Source organism: Chiroxiphia lanceolata, chromosome 11 (genome assembly GCF_009829145.1).
Source record: "Chiroxiphia lanceolata isolate bChiLan1 chromosome 11, bChiLan1.pri, whole genome shotgun sequence".
Classification (NCBI taxonomy): domain Eukaryota; kingdom Metazoa; phylum Chordata; class Aves; order Passeriformes; family Pipridae; genus Chiroxiphia; species Chiroxiphia lanceolata.
In genome coordinates this window covers 12,172,995-12,190,035 of record NC_045647.1, presented here as the reverse complement: position 1 = coordinate 12,190,035, position 17,041 = coordinate 12,172,995, and the positions used below count along the sequence as shown (strand labels likewise).

Sequence of the window (17,041 nt, the reverse complement as noted above, 5' to 3'; positions counted from 1 at the left end):
GTCACACCCTGGGAACAGCTCCACAGAGGCTTGGCTGAGTTGGGGTGCTCCACCCACCTGCTCCCACCCTTCCCTAGCTGCTGTAAGCGGGTTGCTCACCATCGAGCCATCTCAGTTGCCTGGCATTGTGCTTTGGCAGACAAGAGTAGCTCCACCAACCCAGGAAACAGATTGGACATGGCAGGACAGGGCGGTACAAAAGGGAGGTGCTGCTGTTTCTCTGCCAAGATTTTTCAACCAGCTTCAGTTGAACACAACCTCAGCTGAATCCTAAACATCAACACAAGCTACTCAGCTCCATTGTAACACACACAGTTTTTTGTCACCATCAGAGAGTCAAACAGGGGCTTGCCTGTAGCACATGCACACGCTCTGCTGGATACAGATGTCCCTGGCCAGCACTGCTTGGGAGCAGCTCTTTCAAACTGCTCCTCTCCCTGCAGCTATGCTGATCCATGCCCCTAACCCAGAGAGATGAAGCAATCAATACACAAATGAACCGCTGGACTAAACAGGGCCATTGGGGACAGGGTTGTGCCATGGACACAATCCCTGGGGGTTCTCTGCCTGAGCTGAGGGCAGAGGATGCAGACACTGCAGCTGACTGCACTATCCCATAAGAAAGACATCAATCTCAAAGGCTTTTTCCACTGTCAGTTATCTGCAATGCTCTTTCCTGCCCCATCAGTTGCAGAAGTCAAATGGCACCATGCATTCCTATTCTGGTATTTTTTTCTTTTCTTTCTTAATTCCTTTGATCTTTTTACACTCCTTCATCAAGAAAAGCTCTCTCTGCCCTTCTCATGCCTTCCTGTGACCCTGACACCTGCCTTGCAGGAGCACCAAACATGCCCTGAATCTCCTGGGCATCACCAGCTGCCCGGCCTGGTGACAAGAACATGGAGCAGGAGCACAACCCAAGGCTGTCTGCTGTCATGCAGACTGACCTGGAGAGCAGCATGCTGGCTCCACACTGAAAAACACCACTGTCCCTCCTAGTTGCCCCCTGCTCCCAGTGTTTTGACAGTCAGCTTGATGGGCTGAGTGTGTTAGCAGAGTCACGAAGAGCCCCCACCAGCTCCCCTCCACCCTGTGCCCACCCCAGGCATGCGCCGTCTGCCTGACACTGCCTACAAACTCTATTAGCTTTGTAATTAAAAACAGCTGTAATCTGATCAGGTGGAGATCACGGTTACAAAATGAAGGAAGCCATTAGCAGGAAATGTTGTGGTTCAGGCAGACATCAAATCAGTTTAAAGAGATTGGATTTCATTGTTTTTATACAGTTACTCCATTACTATAATGCACTGGGTCCATTTAAGCGGCTGGCTTGAAGGAGTGCTCATAAGGCAGTAGTGACATCTATGTATGAAATGAACGGCATAAACGGCAAACTCTGAGGAGATAGCAGTGAATTTACACCCCTCGCTCTGTGGTGAATATTAATGCACCAGGAGCTGCTGGAGTGGGGTTTATCGGGGCTGGTTTTCTCTCCTCTTCCTCCAGTCCCCATCAGTGTTGCTGGTGTGTCTGTGGGACTGAGAGAGCCTTCCCAGTGGGGATTGGATCCAAGGACCATTCCTCTTTCCCCCCCCACAAACCAAACCACAGGTCCAGTTTCTCAGTAGCGAGGTGGAGTGAGAACTGAAACCACAGCAGCCACATTGCTTCGCTTCCTCCCGGCCTCTTCGCCCCTGTGTAAACACCAGCCAGTCAGGACAAAAGCAGGAGAGTAAAATATTTAGGTTCTCACAAGGGATGTTGCCCTTTTCCTCTATTTCCTGCCACAAAAAAAAGGGGGAAGCAACCTGTGTTTGAGAGCATTAGACTGGCCCAAGCCCAGTGAGGTGTGTGAGGTGGCCCAGAAGCATTGCCATCAGGAGGGGCTCTCTGCAAAAGCTGCTGGCTCCTGTTTTTAGTTCAATCCTGCCCCGAAGCCTGTAGTCAAGATACAGCTTAGATACCTGTGGAAAATCCTACACTGAGAGGCACATGATGGCCCCTGACTTGCTGCAAGGTGGTGGCTAGAGGAGTGAGGAGGATAGAGCATGGGAGTTTTTATATGATATTTTGGGGTTTGCACAGCACCAGTGGGGGCAAGGCTGGTGAGTTGAGCTGGACCAGCTTGCTGTGAAAAAGCACAGCCAGAAGCAATGTGAGGGAAGGGCCGTGTTCCCCTGATTTCAGCCCATCCTCAATGCCTGTGAGCTCCCTGTGCTCCGAGCGTAGGCACCAACTGGTGTCTCCATTCCTCTATCGACTAAAGCCACCTGTGGTACCACATTTACCTGTTCCATGCCTTATAGCTTCCTTCCAGCAGGAAAATAGGGAGGGAGGCTTCATGATGCAGCTGGTAAAGGGTCTAAGATGAGGAGAGTGTTAAGGAGATGCAAACACGATGAGAGCTAGCTGCCAGGAAGGGAACTGTGACCATGCCATGGTCCTGCCTGAGCAGTATAAGGACTCTTCAGGCAATACAGAATACAAACACCTCCCTCCCCTTGCCCAATCTCCTAATCAGGGAAAGAGATAAAAAGTGCCCTGCAGACAAACGCTTAGGCTGCCTCCTACCCACACACTGATCTGAGCACAGGGAGCCCCCACTCCAGTCAAAACCCTCTTGGTTATCGCTAAATCCCTCTTGGCTAGAAAATGGCTCTGTCATCTTCCTACTAATCCAGTTCCCATGCAAACAGTCAACCTCTTTCCTTCCCTGCCACTGCTTATTCCCTTCGTCTCCTGTCCTCCCCCTCTCCCTTTTCACCCCAAACTGTATCAAATGCATCAAAGCCCGAGTAAATTATGTTCCCTTTGACCCGTTGGCAGCAAGTTCAGCCACAATACATTAACAGGGCAGAGGCTGAAGTTTCATGGTCAGCGACAGCAGAAGCGGAGGAGGAACTGCAGGCCTTGTCACTGCATTGCTTTTGCCTTTAGAAGCAATGTTTTCAGCCAAGGTCAGTGGTACTCAATGTTAATGTTTGGGGCTCAGCCTATATAGGAGAGTGGGGGCAGCTGTGAAGCTGGGAGTTGATTTTGGAGCAGCCCCCACAGCTGCCTGTCCCAGCTGGGTAGTCTGACCCAGTGCTGTAATGGCATCACCTCCTGCTAAACATCTCTGGAGACAACAGGTTGGACAGGGGTTTTAGGGGCCAGTGGGAAGGGCAGGAGATGAGATGCGAAACAGTCAGGCTGACTGAATTTCTGCAAACTCCTGTGTGGGTGCAGATGTACTCTCTGGGGTTCACAGCCCATGCTGGGCTGATCACGACCTCCTGAAACACGCCCTGCCCTGGTGGTTTCCCAGGGCGTGGTCTGGGCTTTGGAGTTTGTAACACTACATGTTACAATGAAGCTGAAATCTGGGCAGCTTCATGTGGTTTGGGGTTTGCTTGCAAACGATGCCCATATCTTTGCTGATGATTACTGCTTAGGCTGTGGCTTGCTGCAGGGAGGAGATGTGAAGTTGGCAAGGCCCAGCAGGTGATGGAGATCTTTTGGGGGAACATTGTGGGCTCAAGCTGGATAAGATCACTAGTGTCTCCAGTTTCCTGCCAGTTGTTCCTGATGTGTCTGAAGTTGTGATGCCGAGGATGCTCAGCATCAATGCAAGCCTTGGTGACAGCAGCCTTGGCACCACATGCACAGGGACCTGTGTCAAGAAGGGGAATGAAACTGGAGAAAAATACCTGCAGCATCTCTGGCTCTTACACACTGACTCCAAACAAGATGGTGAGGGATGTAAACCCATGGTAAAACACCCTGTTGCCTGTAGAGAAACAGAGGTGTGCAGGGACTGGCCATCATCTCACAGTGCTGAGGCAGTTCACGCTCTCATGTCTTGGCTGCAGGGCTGTTTCTGCTGTGACTCTGGGTGTCATGCAGAGTTTGGAGCACCCTCCTCTGAAATCGCTGTGACGGCCATGCCAATCCCCAAAGAGGCGGCATCAAATCTGGAGCCTGTGAAGACACTGCCAGCAAAATAAATATTCAGGAATATTTTTAGCCTGTTCTTGTTCAGAGAGAATTTCTTGTGTCCTTCTGAGGAGCTCGCCGGATCTTTCATCGGTTTGTTTTTCTCATTAGCCGGCATAAGCTTTGTTCTTATTTAATAAAGATTAGGATCTGCTGCCTCCAGTCCTCTCTTTTTGCTCCTCCATCAGGCCCGTGGGGGCTCAGGCTGCAGTGACATGTTTGATGTTGGGCCGTGGATGTTGAGATGGGGGACAGAAGCTGTCCAGGGTCTCACATTTGCTTCCTCAAAAAGCCCCATTCCACATCGCTTCACCCTGGCACTGCCACCCTCTGCAGAGAGCTGCCCTGCAGCAGGAGATGGGAAGTGGATGGGACAGAGTGATTTGGAACCACTGCCTGGATCATCCAGAGGTTTCCAGGCTCAGCTGGCTTGAAACATTGCAAAGGTCTTGGTCTGAGCCATCAACAGTTAGAGTGGGGGAAAAAACAGGGAACAGCTGATACAGCCTGTGCATGAATCTAATAAAATAGGAGACATGCCATATATGGGGGAATGGCTTCTTCCAGCTTCAGAGGTCAGAGAGATGTAACAGATCTCCCACTCTTTATATGATTGAATTCTCCTAGTTATGAGAAAGCTAAAACAGCTACTTTTCTTTCTTGCGCTGAGCCATTCCTCAGAAAGGAATGAGCTTAAAACAACAACAGGTATGAACCTGAATGAATTTTATAAACTCCCAGAAGAAGGCAGTGGGATCTTCTGAGCTTTGAAATTCTCTGCTGACAGCCCTTACTGCTGTGTGCTGCTCTGGTAGGACTATCAGGGCATCCAACTGGGATGGAGGCTGCTGTGTGCCAGCAGAACACTTCAGGGGCCGGACTGATGCCACATCCCTGGGAAAGGGACAGCAAGGGGCTGAGTTCTGAGTGACGAAGGGAGGACCTGTGTCCCAACTCAAGCTCCTCCTTATTCTCTCCACTGCCAACTGCATGGACCAGCTGGGCCATTGCTCTGCACCTCAATGTAGCCATCCCTGGAGCTATAGTATATTTACCTTGTAAGAAATAGTGTGGTTGTTTACTTGTGGTAACATACATAATTAAGTTTATACAGATCTAGTACTATTAATGTTGCTATATGTTAATGCACTTCTTTCTTAGAGATTTTCATTTAAAAAAACCCACCTTTAAACACTCACACTTGGTACGAAGGCTCCCATTCCAGCAGGAGAGCCTGTTTTGCATATGCGTAACTTTGAAGGGGATGAATAACTTCATGGCCAATAACATTTATAGCTTTGCCTTGCACAGGGAGATAAGGGCAGAGGAACGCAGGGCTCCGGGGCAGGAGCTGTTTGCTGAGAGGGGCCGGGAAGGAATCCAGTCCCCACCCTGCCGGAGACTTACCTGCGCCCAGGTGCGCAACGGCCGTGGCGCCGATCCCCACCAGCCCAGCACCAGCCGCTGTGTAAGGCTGGATACCAAACCTCCTAGCTCATTCTGGCATAGCTGGAAGGGGAGGAGGAAGGGGGGACAGGGGGAGAAACAGCAGGGAAGGCAAATTTTAGAAATACTTTTTGAACAGTCACAGTTGTAAATGAACTTACCCTCACCATGTTTGTGTCACTTGTGTTTGCTGCCTGGGGCTGTGTGAGAGCACAAGTTTTCCTGGCATGACTACTCTTGGAAAATCAGCTTCCAATCCATATATGATAGTATTCATCAAAACCACAGTTCTAATTTACATGCACTGATTTCCATGCCAGAAACCATGCTGCCGTCCAAGCCAGGGATAAAAATGCTGCCCTGTGACTTCCCTGCCCAATCACGACCAACCAATGCACTTCAAAACTCAAATATTTTCCAGGGATTGTTTTGCAACCCACAGTTTAGAAATAGAAAATCTTCCCCAAATTTATGTGGTGGCTCAGCACCATGATTGCACTTGGGGAGGTTTCCTGATAGGTATTTCCCAAGACACCACAAAGAAAAAACAAACAAAGCCTTGAGAACTAAATCTTTCAGATTCACAATTTCTTAAATATTCTTCATTCAAATTTTCTCTCTTGTTTTCTCAAGAGCCTTACACCATGCTATAGAGATGTACTGACAGGTCACCAATGCGCAGGGAAGAACCTTGCCCTTTTAAACCCCTTCTGCCCTGGCCAAAACCAGGGAGAGGTCCTCCTTCCTCTCCCCGTCCTGAGCACAGCCCAGTAACCTGCTTCCTCTGCTCCAGCCACTGCTCTGCTCTGTGCAATGAAGCAAAGGTTGGTGCGGTGGAGACAGAGCCCTTAATAAAGATAAAATCTATTTCTAATGTCTATAAAACCAAACCCAAATTCCCAGTTACTTCAACGTGAGTTGTGGAGATGGAGTAATGGAGAGTGGAGTTATTTATTAATAGAAGGGCATTTCAGTAGAGATGGGAGGATGTGATATGGACCAAATGGAGGCATTTACAGAAATAATGCTCAGGAGGTTTTACCCAGCCTGGCCAGGTGTCTCAACACCATGTCCTAAGAACAGTTGTCTCCCATTCCTTGAAAAGAGTGTTTGGGGGCTGCGTGCTCACAGAGCCCTGCCATCACTCAACCCGTTTCCCTCAGACCTGGTTCTCTTTTCCATCTGGAAGTGGAACCAGAAGAACAAGCATGGAGGGCGGTCCTGTTCTTGCTGTGATTTTTGGGAAGCAGTGTGATGCTGAAACATTGCCCCAGCTTAGACTCTAGCCCCCCCACCCAACCCAGGGCAGAGGGAGCCACAGCCCCTCCAGCACTCTCCCTGCCTTTACCTGCCTGGGCATGGAGCTCCAGGGCCAGGAGCCTTAAAAATTGCATGAGACCCCACTCAGATTCCTACTGCTGCCTCCTGCAAAATTTCTCCCTAAATTTCTAGCTGAACCCTTTTTAACACACACCTCTGCCCTCGCTCGCTGCTGGCAAGCAAACAGTGCCGAAATTCCCACCTGCCTCTCCCTTGCAGCCCCTTCTGGAGTGGCTCATTAGCCATGCAAATAAAAAAGGCTCTGAGAGCCCGATGGCCAATTCCCCCCCTGCACTGGCAAGGAATGACAATTCACGGGGGTCTTCAGGGAGCTGGGACGGAGGGAGGGAGGAACGCGGCACAGCGTGGCTGCATGTGGCAATCAAGCTTTCCCACCGCCACCCGTCCCCAGGGAGCATCCCCGCTCCTGTTGTGGAGAACGAGCAGCGTCTCTCCCTCCACCTTGTTAATCCCCTTTCACTGTGCTCCCGCGCTCCACTCTCCACCCTGACGCTCCAGGAGCCCTGGGAAAGCAGCGCCCAGTCCTCGCTGCCTCTTCTTTCCTGCCTCACTGTGAAGCGGCGCGGGGAGGGGGACGGGGGAGAAGGGAAATGTGCGTTTTCTTAATTGATTTTGGTGAAAAAGGCAAGCAACCGCCACACTGTCAACTAATTAGTTCCAGAGCTATTTGCAGTATGAGCCACCTAAGATTAGTGGTCATTGCGTTTTGGTGCTAGGGAGCGGTGGGGAAGAAGCGGTTTTATAAGCCTTTTTTGCTCTTCTAGCTTCCTTAAAAACAGTGAAGAAAATAAAAGAGAAAGACCCCTATCCCCAAGAGCCAACTCCTGTCCTGCCTCAGACAGAGATGGAGTGAAGTGGCCCGTTTGGTCCTTCTGACATTCTCTGTCCCACATTGAACAAGCGGGCACTTTGTTGCCCAGTTCTGGCAGCTCTCTCCTTGCAAGGCTGGCCGTGCCCTCAGTGTCACACCGTTGCTATCGCCGCCTAACGAGGTCGCCAACACCAGCTCCACATCCCCGTCAAAGTGTGAGGGTGGACGGGCCAGATACAGCGGGTATCACCCCGGCGATGTTTGGCCCCTCTTGTCCCCTCTTGCCTCCCTCCTCGGAGAGCAGAGTGGGCAGAAGGCTGGAGGAGAGGCTCCGAAAACCCCGGGTGCGGCTCACGGGGCTCATGATTCCCGATTAGATGGGAACGCCGCTGCAAACCTGATAACAAGGCAGCATCTGACAGGGAGGCTCCGGCAGCGCTCCCTGGTCGAACAGCGCCCATTGTTTCAGGAGATATTACCCTGCACACATGCTTACATCTGGATATCGATAAGCGTGCCTGTTATGCATAAACACAGGTACAACATGCAGCCACATACTCTGCCTTCCTCCTTCCCCTCCCTCCTTTCCCCCCCTCCCCTTATTCTTTTATCTCCTTCTCATCTGCTCTTGCCTGTTAAACGTTATCTCTGCTCCGCTTCAGAACCGAGTCCGGAAAGGGCAGTTCTGGTGGGTCACATAAAGGGGCGCTGAGGAATGGCAAACATTTCAGGTGAAATTCCAAAGTTTCAGAGGTCTGGGTGGAGGGAAGCAAGGGAAGACAGTCTTGTCAGACCAAAACACAGCCAAATAGACTCCAGCCAGGGTAGGAAAATGCAGAGTGGTTTGGCCAATACATGCAGTGTGTTTCTAAGTCTGCTCAGGCAGGACCACTGCTCTGGGCGTGCACCTTAGCTTCATCGGCCCAACCATGCTCCCAGGCAGTAAACCTGCACACACAGCCTACATTTGCACGTGCTCTTGTGGCATCAATGCCAACATCTACTGCAAGTCACATCAAAAGCAGAACAGCAGAAATGTGGATTTTACAGCAATTAAAAATTATTTTAAAAATATAACCTCCCTTTTTCCTGTGCTCATTTGTTAAAAGAAGGTCTGAGAAATGAGCAAACACCAGGTGTACCACCACCCTCAGTACCTACCGGCTGCTCCCAGGGGCTGGGGCACACACAGCCATCCCTGAGACAAAACACTGCTGAAACTGTCAGCTCCAGGCCTGGACCTTGGGAAATGGGAAACCTCCAGCAATACCATCTTGGAGGCCAAACCACTTTCTTCAGAGAAACATGGAAGGAACTTGAGGACTGGCTTCACGAGAGGCTGATGTGCATTATTGCAAGCACTGCCAATGGCCCCTGTGCTGGACCCTAAAATGAACCCTGGTGCCAAAGGAAGACTTGGCACTGACCCAAACATGCCAATTGCAGTCTGGGGCTTACCCTGAGGCATCGAAAAGCACATCTGTCCCAGCACTGACCCCTGGCACTTGCACAAGGATGGGGATCCACGAGGTCTGCACCAACCAACTGCCGAGCCACCCCCCTCCACACTTACTGCATTCTGGGGGCTTGGTCCACTTGACTGGGACAAAGTCATCCCAGGCATCTTCTGGTGTCCTTCTAGGATTTGTCTCCAGCTCTCCTTGCTCAGACAGTGTCATAAGCTTTGCTCCCAGCAGGTTGGCACTGGGTGCTGCATGCACAAGTGGGCTTCAGTTAGGGCTCCCAGACCAAAAGCTGCATCCTCGATGTGGGCTGGACATCCTAGAAGCAGGCTGGTTTCCAGCTCTCCATCTTCCTAGGAAAAGAGGAAAAAAACATGTGATGACAAAGGTGCTTACAACACCTAGGCATTTATTTAAGGAACTTTGTCCTGGACCAACTCAGTGAAGCCATGACCCAGCTGTAGGAAACTAATACAACTCACACCAGAATCAGCTCAACACATTAACCACTCCTCCAAAAGCTCTCCTCAGCCCTCTGCTTACAGGGGTCCACCAAGCTCCAAGGTGGGGAACACAAGTGGCATAAGCTAGTCCGCACTAGCACTGGTTTCTGGGCTGAAGCAGTGGCAGGGAGTCCATGCCTGTACATAAGCAACAAACTCACGGTGTGCAGCAGGCAGGATGGCATCTCCAGCCGGATGCATGGGAGCCAGGCAGGACAGAAGGGTTCTCTGGAGAGTAGGGTTTGAGCAACAGGAGCAAGGCATCTCATGAGCCCAAGGCAGTGTGGCTGCACTGCATGTAAGCTCTCTGGAATGGGGACTGTATACTGAATTTATGAGCTCTTAAGTCATCACATTTACAATTTATATTCTCCAGTCTTTTAATCTCAGCAATAAACTCGGACTAACCTTTGCTGAGGCAGTGTGGAAATTGCAGTGTTCCTGGCAGCCTCATATATAAGGTGCCCATAGCCAGGAGAAGAACAGGCTTCCTGACAGCTTTAGCAGGGACTCTGCTCCGTTCTTTACTCCCAGTAAAGTATCCATAATTGATCAGTCCCCCCATGCTACACGGGTTGTTCAGGCCCCTCTTCTTGGATGTAGGTATAACACACTAGCAGATACTGGAGGACAACACTTACATGGCCCATTACCATCCCTCCTACCTTCTAGAGACAGAGACTGCTTCTTTTAATCAAGGGGCTTCAGATCTATGGCACATCACCAGGACCCTCACCTAAGTTATGTACCACTTAGGACTCCCCCCTTCCACAGCAAGCAGCACCACTGGTGCATATTTATCCACCCACAGTTGCTTTACTTCAGAGGTCCACATCAGCAAACTATCTCCAGAAGGTTTCCCCTGCTGGAGTGGTGGCTCTCAACAGGGACTAGTGACCAAAGAGAATACCTTCTTCTCAAACAGGCCTAAAACTGAGATAAAACTAGCACTGGTAAAGCTACTAATGGAATCGGGCCTCCCCCTTTGGACGAACCCCACACTTTCAGAAAAGGGTGGCATCATTTCTGCAGAATACTTTGAGTGGCCTCAAATAACACACTGAACTGTCAGGCACAAGCCCAAGTGATGGCGTGAGCCAGCACTGAAATAATGAGAAGCTGATCTACAGCTTTTCCCCTCTGGTTTATTAAATGATGCTCCAATACCACTTCCCACTGACTGGAGACAGAGAGAAAATCCCAGAACAGTAACTCATCATCCTTTCTTCCCCTGAGAAGATTCAAGGCTGTGGCTATGTATGGAATGTTGTGAAGTGATAAAGTTGCTGCGGCTTCACGAGTTGCCACACATCAAGCTGAACTGTGCCATCTGACCATGCTCCCGGCTCCTGCAACTGGGTGGTAAAACATGTTCGCTCACGATGGGGCTGGAGCAGGTACACCCTCAGCAGGCTCCAGATAAGCACACTCTGCTGATAAGCAGTGCCTCATTAAGCCCCAGGACTCACCGGCTTGCATTGCAATCCTTGGCTCAGAAGTCCCTCCTCTTTTCAAGACGTAGCCCTCAGTCATGGAACTAGCAATGGGAAACTGCTCTGGGAAAGTGGTCATATTGAATTAATTCATGAGTGTAGCATGGAGAGGATGGAGGGCCAGGGGACCATGACAAAGATGGTGGAAGGATGGCCAACCGTGTTGCTGAGTACAACCTTTCAGCATAGCCAGATCTGGCTGAGGGATACTGCAGATGACCTGTGGAGCTGACCCTGTCAATGAAACCAAAGTGCTCTGAATTCTGGGGGGTCAGAGTCCATGGACACAAGTTACAGCAGCATTTGGACTTTCCAAGACTGGAGCAAGGTCTTGCCCCAGGTGTGGGGAAGATCTAACACAAAAAACCTGTCAGGCTGACTATTGACTCCGCTAAGTAGGACCAGGCCTCCTCTTTCACTTCATACCTCAAAAAAGAGGTTTTGTGAGGTTCCTGTGCTTCCCCACTATCACTCAGAAGAGCTGGTTGTCTTCTTGCCTGAACCTTGGTTTAGTCTCAAACCCCAACCTGAGTATCAGAAAAGCTGGATAAAGACTGAGCTCCCTGGATCTTCTTTCAGCTCTGTGTCCCAGCATCTGGGCATCCCTCTAGCCAACACTCTACAGAGCCATCCCATCTCCCACTCCACAGCCAACCTTTGGGCTGAGCCCAACACATGGGATCAATGCACAGAACATGCTGATCCTCTGTTGTACCCATAGAGTGGGGAATCCATATCGTTTAAACCTTTTCTGCTTCAACATTCACAGCTGCAAAACAGCAGGCAAACTCCTGACCTAGCCATGCTTTTGTATGTTGAGAGGTGAGGAGACATTCTTCAGGGCAGGTTTGCTATTTATTTTTCAATCTTGTTCTGAACGTCAAGCAGGTCCCTCTCTTATGCCCCAGCAGGAGGTCGGCCCAATGTGCCCATTCCTGACCGTGCTCCCCGGGAACACGGCTCCGAGGGTGAGCACAGCGTCCCCTCCCAACAGGGCTGCCCCACAGGGGGGCATCTGATGACAGTTGACTGGTGGAGGGAAGCACGACTCATGTTTGTTTGGATAGTCGAAGACTTGGAACAAATGTCTCTTACTTGTTTGGGCTTAGATAAAAGGACCCCGGCCTTGTCCACAGAATCAACGGGGCTGGTGAGAAACCACTCATGTAGAAGCCCTCTGCCCTCAGACTCTTTTAAAACAGAAGAAAACATAATAATAACAAACAATAACAACAACAATATAATTGTTTAGGTTGGAAAAGACCTTTAAAATCATTGAGTACAACTGTTAACCCCAGTGCTGCCAAGACCACCACTAACCCATGTTTTTCAGTGCCGCAACTACATGGCTTTTAATACCTTGAGGGATAGTGACTCAGCCACTGCCAGAGGTGTCAGCCTGTTCCAGTTACTACAGTCCTTTCCATGAAGAAATTTTTCCTAATATCTATGTAATAAATAAAAATAAAAAATTATAATAGAAAATGTTTTCACAACTCAGAGGCACTCAATCCTTTCTGGACTAGGGCTCATTGGGGTGCCAAGAGTAAGGTCAGGGTTTGAGGCTGCACAGTTGGGGTCATCTGTGGTCTGGGTGACCAAAGCTTGGGACATTTGCTGCTTGGTGTCTTGTGTTTTGCTCATCCATCTGACCTGACTGACAGTCTCTGCCCTTGCTGACCTAAGGTTTGGCTGAGAAGGAAGAGCCAGGCTGGACATGGCAGTGCCTGGAGCAGGGAACCAGGGGACAGGGACTACTGCATCCACATCCATCTGGCATACTGAAGCAGCGAATGAAGGAAAAGGAAGGAGGGGTGGGTAGAAAGAAAATCCCAAAGATCCTCGGATAATAAGCACCATTAGGTTAGTCTGTCTCATGATTGTTTCTTATTAAAAAGAGACTGTACTTTATCTGTGCAGGATATGCTGTTTGGATGAGGGAATTAGCAGAGTGACTGCCTCCATATCATCTAATTAGCAAAAATGTTGATAAGCAGATACAATCACATATGATTAGGATCCTTTTAAAAAGCCACTCCATTAATTAAATAGACAGAAAGGCCGCCTCCAGCCCTCGCGTGCCACTGATTAGAATACAAATATTTACACTAATCTCACCTCCATCAGCCATGGGACACTTTGAGTATTTTTAGTGACATCAGATTACTATTGATTTTCATCCCCAATGTCAGACCATTTTGTTAGTATCTGAAAGTGCTGCCTTCAGTTTCGGATGCTTTAAAATCATGTTAAGGGTTTATCTTAATGACGCTGCTGATAACCACTGTTCAGGTCACTCGTACTTTCTCTTCAAAGAACACAGTCTGGGCTGGTTTTTATTGTTTGTACTTGAGATTTAAGATACGAAAAACATTTCTCATTTCAAAGCCTTGGTTTCTAGGGATGGGACTGCCAGGATAATTTCGGTCTAGTTACTTGGTGTGTGCATGTCCAATTTCCCTTTCTCCCTGCCTCTCCTTTCTTTTTTTCCTTGCAAACCCTTTTTGCTCACAGCAGTGGCCTGTCTTGAATGGCTGCTAATCTCTGACGCCTGCTGCAGGCAGCAGACAGACAGGCAGTGAGCATCCTCCATTCAGGGATGACAGGAGAAAACCACTCCCTACTTTTCAGATGGGTAGGATGCACTAAATCCAAGACAGATAAACCCAGTGTGCCAGCCAGTCTGAGATGGGCTCTCATCATCAAAAGCAAACAGGGGAGGAGATGCTTTGCAAAGACACAGCATAAAGCGGAGTCACCTCCTTCCTTCCATGCACAGTCCCACTTTCTGCAGTAGATAACTGGCCTGGGACCCTCTCCACGAGACTTTTCTGATGTCCCATTTTCCCTTCTGGGTAACAGAGAGTAGGAACAGCAATTCCTCTTGAAATTTCTGCCAAGCATCCGCACATGGACCATGCTGGCAGTGGCTAAGAGCTGTTGGCACCTTCTGGGGACTTGTGGGTGGTAAGCTTGGATCCCCTTCAAGTCCAATGGACAATCTTAAAAAAACCACTAGCCCAAATAAACAAGTCCCTTTGGTGAAGATTTCAAGCACAGCACTACAGTGTGAGTGAGCCATGAAGCCTTAGCTCTCCCCTCAGTATAGAAGACCACTTTGGGATGCCTTGGGATTGCAAAGAACCCTCTGAGTTGAAATGGGCAGCAGCAGCTTGCTGCTGGGCCCAAATTACTTTTGCCATTGCTACAGAAAAATAATTCATGTGGCACAACCACCCTGTAACTAAGAAAATTTCTTCTGTGCCAAAGAGACAAAAGCTAACATCTCCCCAATGAGGCGAGCCCACAGGACCACAAGCTCCTTTGCTGCCTTGTGCTTCCATTAGCTCCAGCTCCAGATTTCCCTGCAGCAACTTTTACTGCCCAAATATGACAAACACCTCCCTACTCTGGCCCATCACTGACCAGTGAGAACACCAGCAATACAAAGACCTTCCCCAATGCATCAGCTCAGTCACCTTCCTCTCTCTGTCACATTGATTTCTCCAGGCTGACATGGTGCCCCTTTCCTTCATGGCCCCCACACATACGATGTATGTTAGGACAGCCGCCAGCTCATACGCTGCACATATGTTCTTTGGTCTGGCCGGCTCTTGACTCCTTCCCAAAGTGTGGGATAATGGAAAAGAGGGCAGTGATCTGCAACACATGCTGATATTAGTAGGTGTTTATGACACTGTGTTACAGGACAGATGAGTTCTCATGACTGGCACTTCTTTGGAGACCTCTTCATGCAATGATTCCCTGTGAGGATATTGTATTTCCCACAGGAACGGCAAATCCAGGGAACAGAAACAGATGCAGGATAATCCTGGACTTGATCATCAAGTTCAGCTCCTCAGGGCTGCACTTGTCCGATAAGAACCTCAGGAACAAGGAGGAAGCTGAGAAGAAATTCAAAGAAATTTTGGAAGCACACGAGTTTATCTGACCCTCAGAAGCAATTGCTGTATGACGAGTCTGTTGAGGAGAACAGAGTCAATGGACGGTTTCAATGGCTTCTTTCATTCTCCTCATGTATTCTCCCATCAAGAAGAGTTCTTTGAGGGAGGGATCCATTTGCATATATTTTCTAGAACCCCTTCGACATCAGAATCAATGGTGAAAACCAGCACAAGCAGAAGAGGAGGAAGCTCCAGCCCATGTACTTCCTATAGGGAGTCATTTATGCCATGGAATTCAGTCACAGAAACCTTTAGTGAAACCACAGTTGGGCCACATGGTCCCACAACAATACTAAAGTGATCAATGGCAAGACAATCACCACCTGGCCAATCCTTGAGAATGGGCATGAGAGAAAGGAAGTGGAAGAAGATGGCCAGCTGAAGTCTGTGAAAATCAATGGGACAGAGATCCTGAATTCTTAATGTTGCCAGCTCAAGCACTAACTGCAAACTGTGAGACATGCTCTCATAGCTCAACAGATGGGAGCTACTGCAAGCAGTGTTAATAAATGCTGAGTTCAAGGCACAACCAATGCAGATTTTTCAATGGCTGGGAACAAGCACTTCATAGGTAAAGATACGGTTATGCTAAACTAAAGACTGGGACTCTACTAAGCCTGTATAAGGTGATAGATAGTGCTTGTTCAGCTAATAGGTATCACAGATACCTGTGAAAGCAACCTTGCTGGTTTGCTAAAGAGACCAAGTTGATTAATATAGCAAAAGAAGACAGGCTGGTTCATGGACAGGTAAGAGAACTCTATGACAAGCTATAGGTCCCCTTCCCACTCTTTGAAATGCCAGTGTTGAAGTCTAATAGCTGAAAGAATAAAGTATTGCATGACCCTCATACATAAACCTGAGATATAGTGAATAATATCCTACCTTTGGTTTATCAGAAGATGCATATTCATTGAAAAAAAGGTTTGTACACTGGCAAGAAGGTAGGTGAGGTTCCGTGGAAATGCAGAGCACAGAGGAGAGGGAATGGCATAGGAAAACCAAGGAGGAAAAAAATATCATTCCTCAGACTGTAAAAGAAAACTGGGGCTTTCTTGAGAATGCCCTGCAAATTATGACAAAAGACCCTGAGGGAAGTACTATGTAGCTCAGGGCTTGAAAGTGAGCAGGGAAAAGGTAAATTTGGCTCTTGAACTGGGACAACCTATATTCCCTCTCTGCTTGGAGTTGTTCAAACACAAAGAGCTAAATCCAAACCATGAGCCAACAGATTCCAGGGGCTGATTTTAGCTCCCTCTTTGTGCAAAGCTGGATGTGCGGACTCAGATGGTGCTTTACCATCCTTATTGTCTCGCTCACAGCTGCAAGAGCCAGTTCACAATGCATTTCTTGCACAGCCTGCCAGCACACTGCTTTCGTCCTCCACTGAGCTAAGGAACGCAGACCCCACGTTTCCGCCCTCCCCTGTGCTGACACGAACTGCTGAGCCTTGTTTCTTGCTTGGCCAGATCACCTTGGGCGTTTAAAATCTTACAACGCCTTTTAGTTTCGGTCCCACGCTACATCCCCTTGATTTCCCAGCTTTCCCTACCCACTGATGTCTCCCTGGAGACTGAACTAGTTTCAGGGACATTTTCACTCTAATCCAGATTGCAATTGCTGCCTGTGTTTGGGCAGGTCTTTGCATCTGTTTCCTCTGCTGTAAAATGGGAATAACAGACTCTCATGCTTTGAAGGAGCCTGTGAGGTAGTGTTGTTAGCAAAGGACTAACATTAAGCAATAAGTTAAATTAGCCAGAATGCTGCCACCCTTTATTCAAAGCCTTTACTTTTTAAAAGACAAATGTAGCTTAATCACCTTCCTTAGCGACTGATGCCATGTCCACCTTAGAAAAAAGAGACCAAGACTGTATTTTTATGTTAAGGCTGTTAAATCCCTCTCCCAGTGAGAAAAAGACAGCACTGGAGTCAAGGAGAAGCTTAACTGCATGCTGGGTTCATGGAGGGAGGCCAGCAGTGATTGGGAGCAGGGGAACCTCAGTGCTGGACAAGGCCTGTCTACTGCTTCTCCACAATTTGGGAG

The 17,041-nt window shown here is 48.9% G+C and overlaps 1 protein-coding gene and 1 long non-coding RNA gene across 2 annotated transcripts; one reads left to right on the top strand and one right to left on the bottom strand.

The window, feature by feature from the left end:
• Positions 1-1,397: 1,397 nt before the first annotated feature.
• LOC116792455 lies at positions 1,398-2,933 on the bottom strand. The gene is made up of 2 exons (XR_004359132.1): positions 2,289-2,933; positions 1,398-1,694 (listed from the first exon to the last, which is right to left on the bottom strand). It is a non-coding gene; the product is annotated as an uncharacterized LOC116792455 (long non-coding RNA).
• Positions 2,934-14,789: 11,856 nt separating this feature from the next.
• On the top strand, positions 14,790-15,420 carry LOC116792394 (dnaJ homolog subfamily B member 6-like). The gene is given in 3 exon segments (XM_032699299.1): positions 14,790-14,974; positions 14,976-15,041; positions 15,264-15,420. Coding segments are annotated over 3 exon segments (408 nt in total).
• The last annotated feature ends 1,621 nt before the right edge of the window (positions 15,421-17,041 follow it).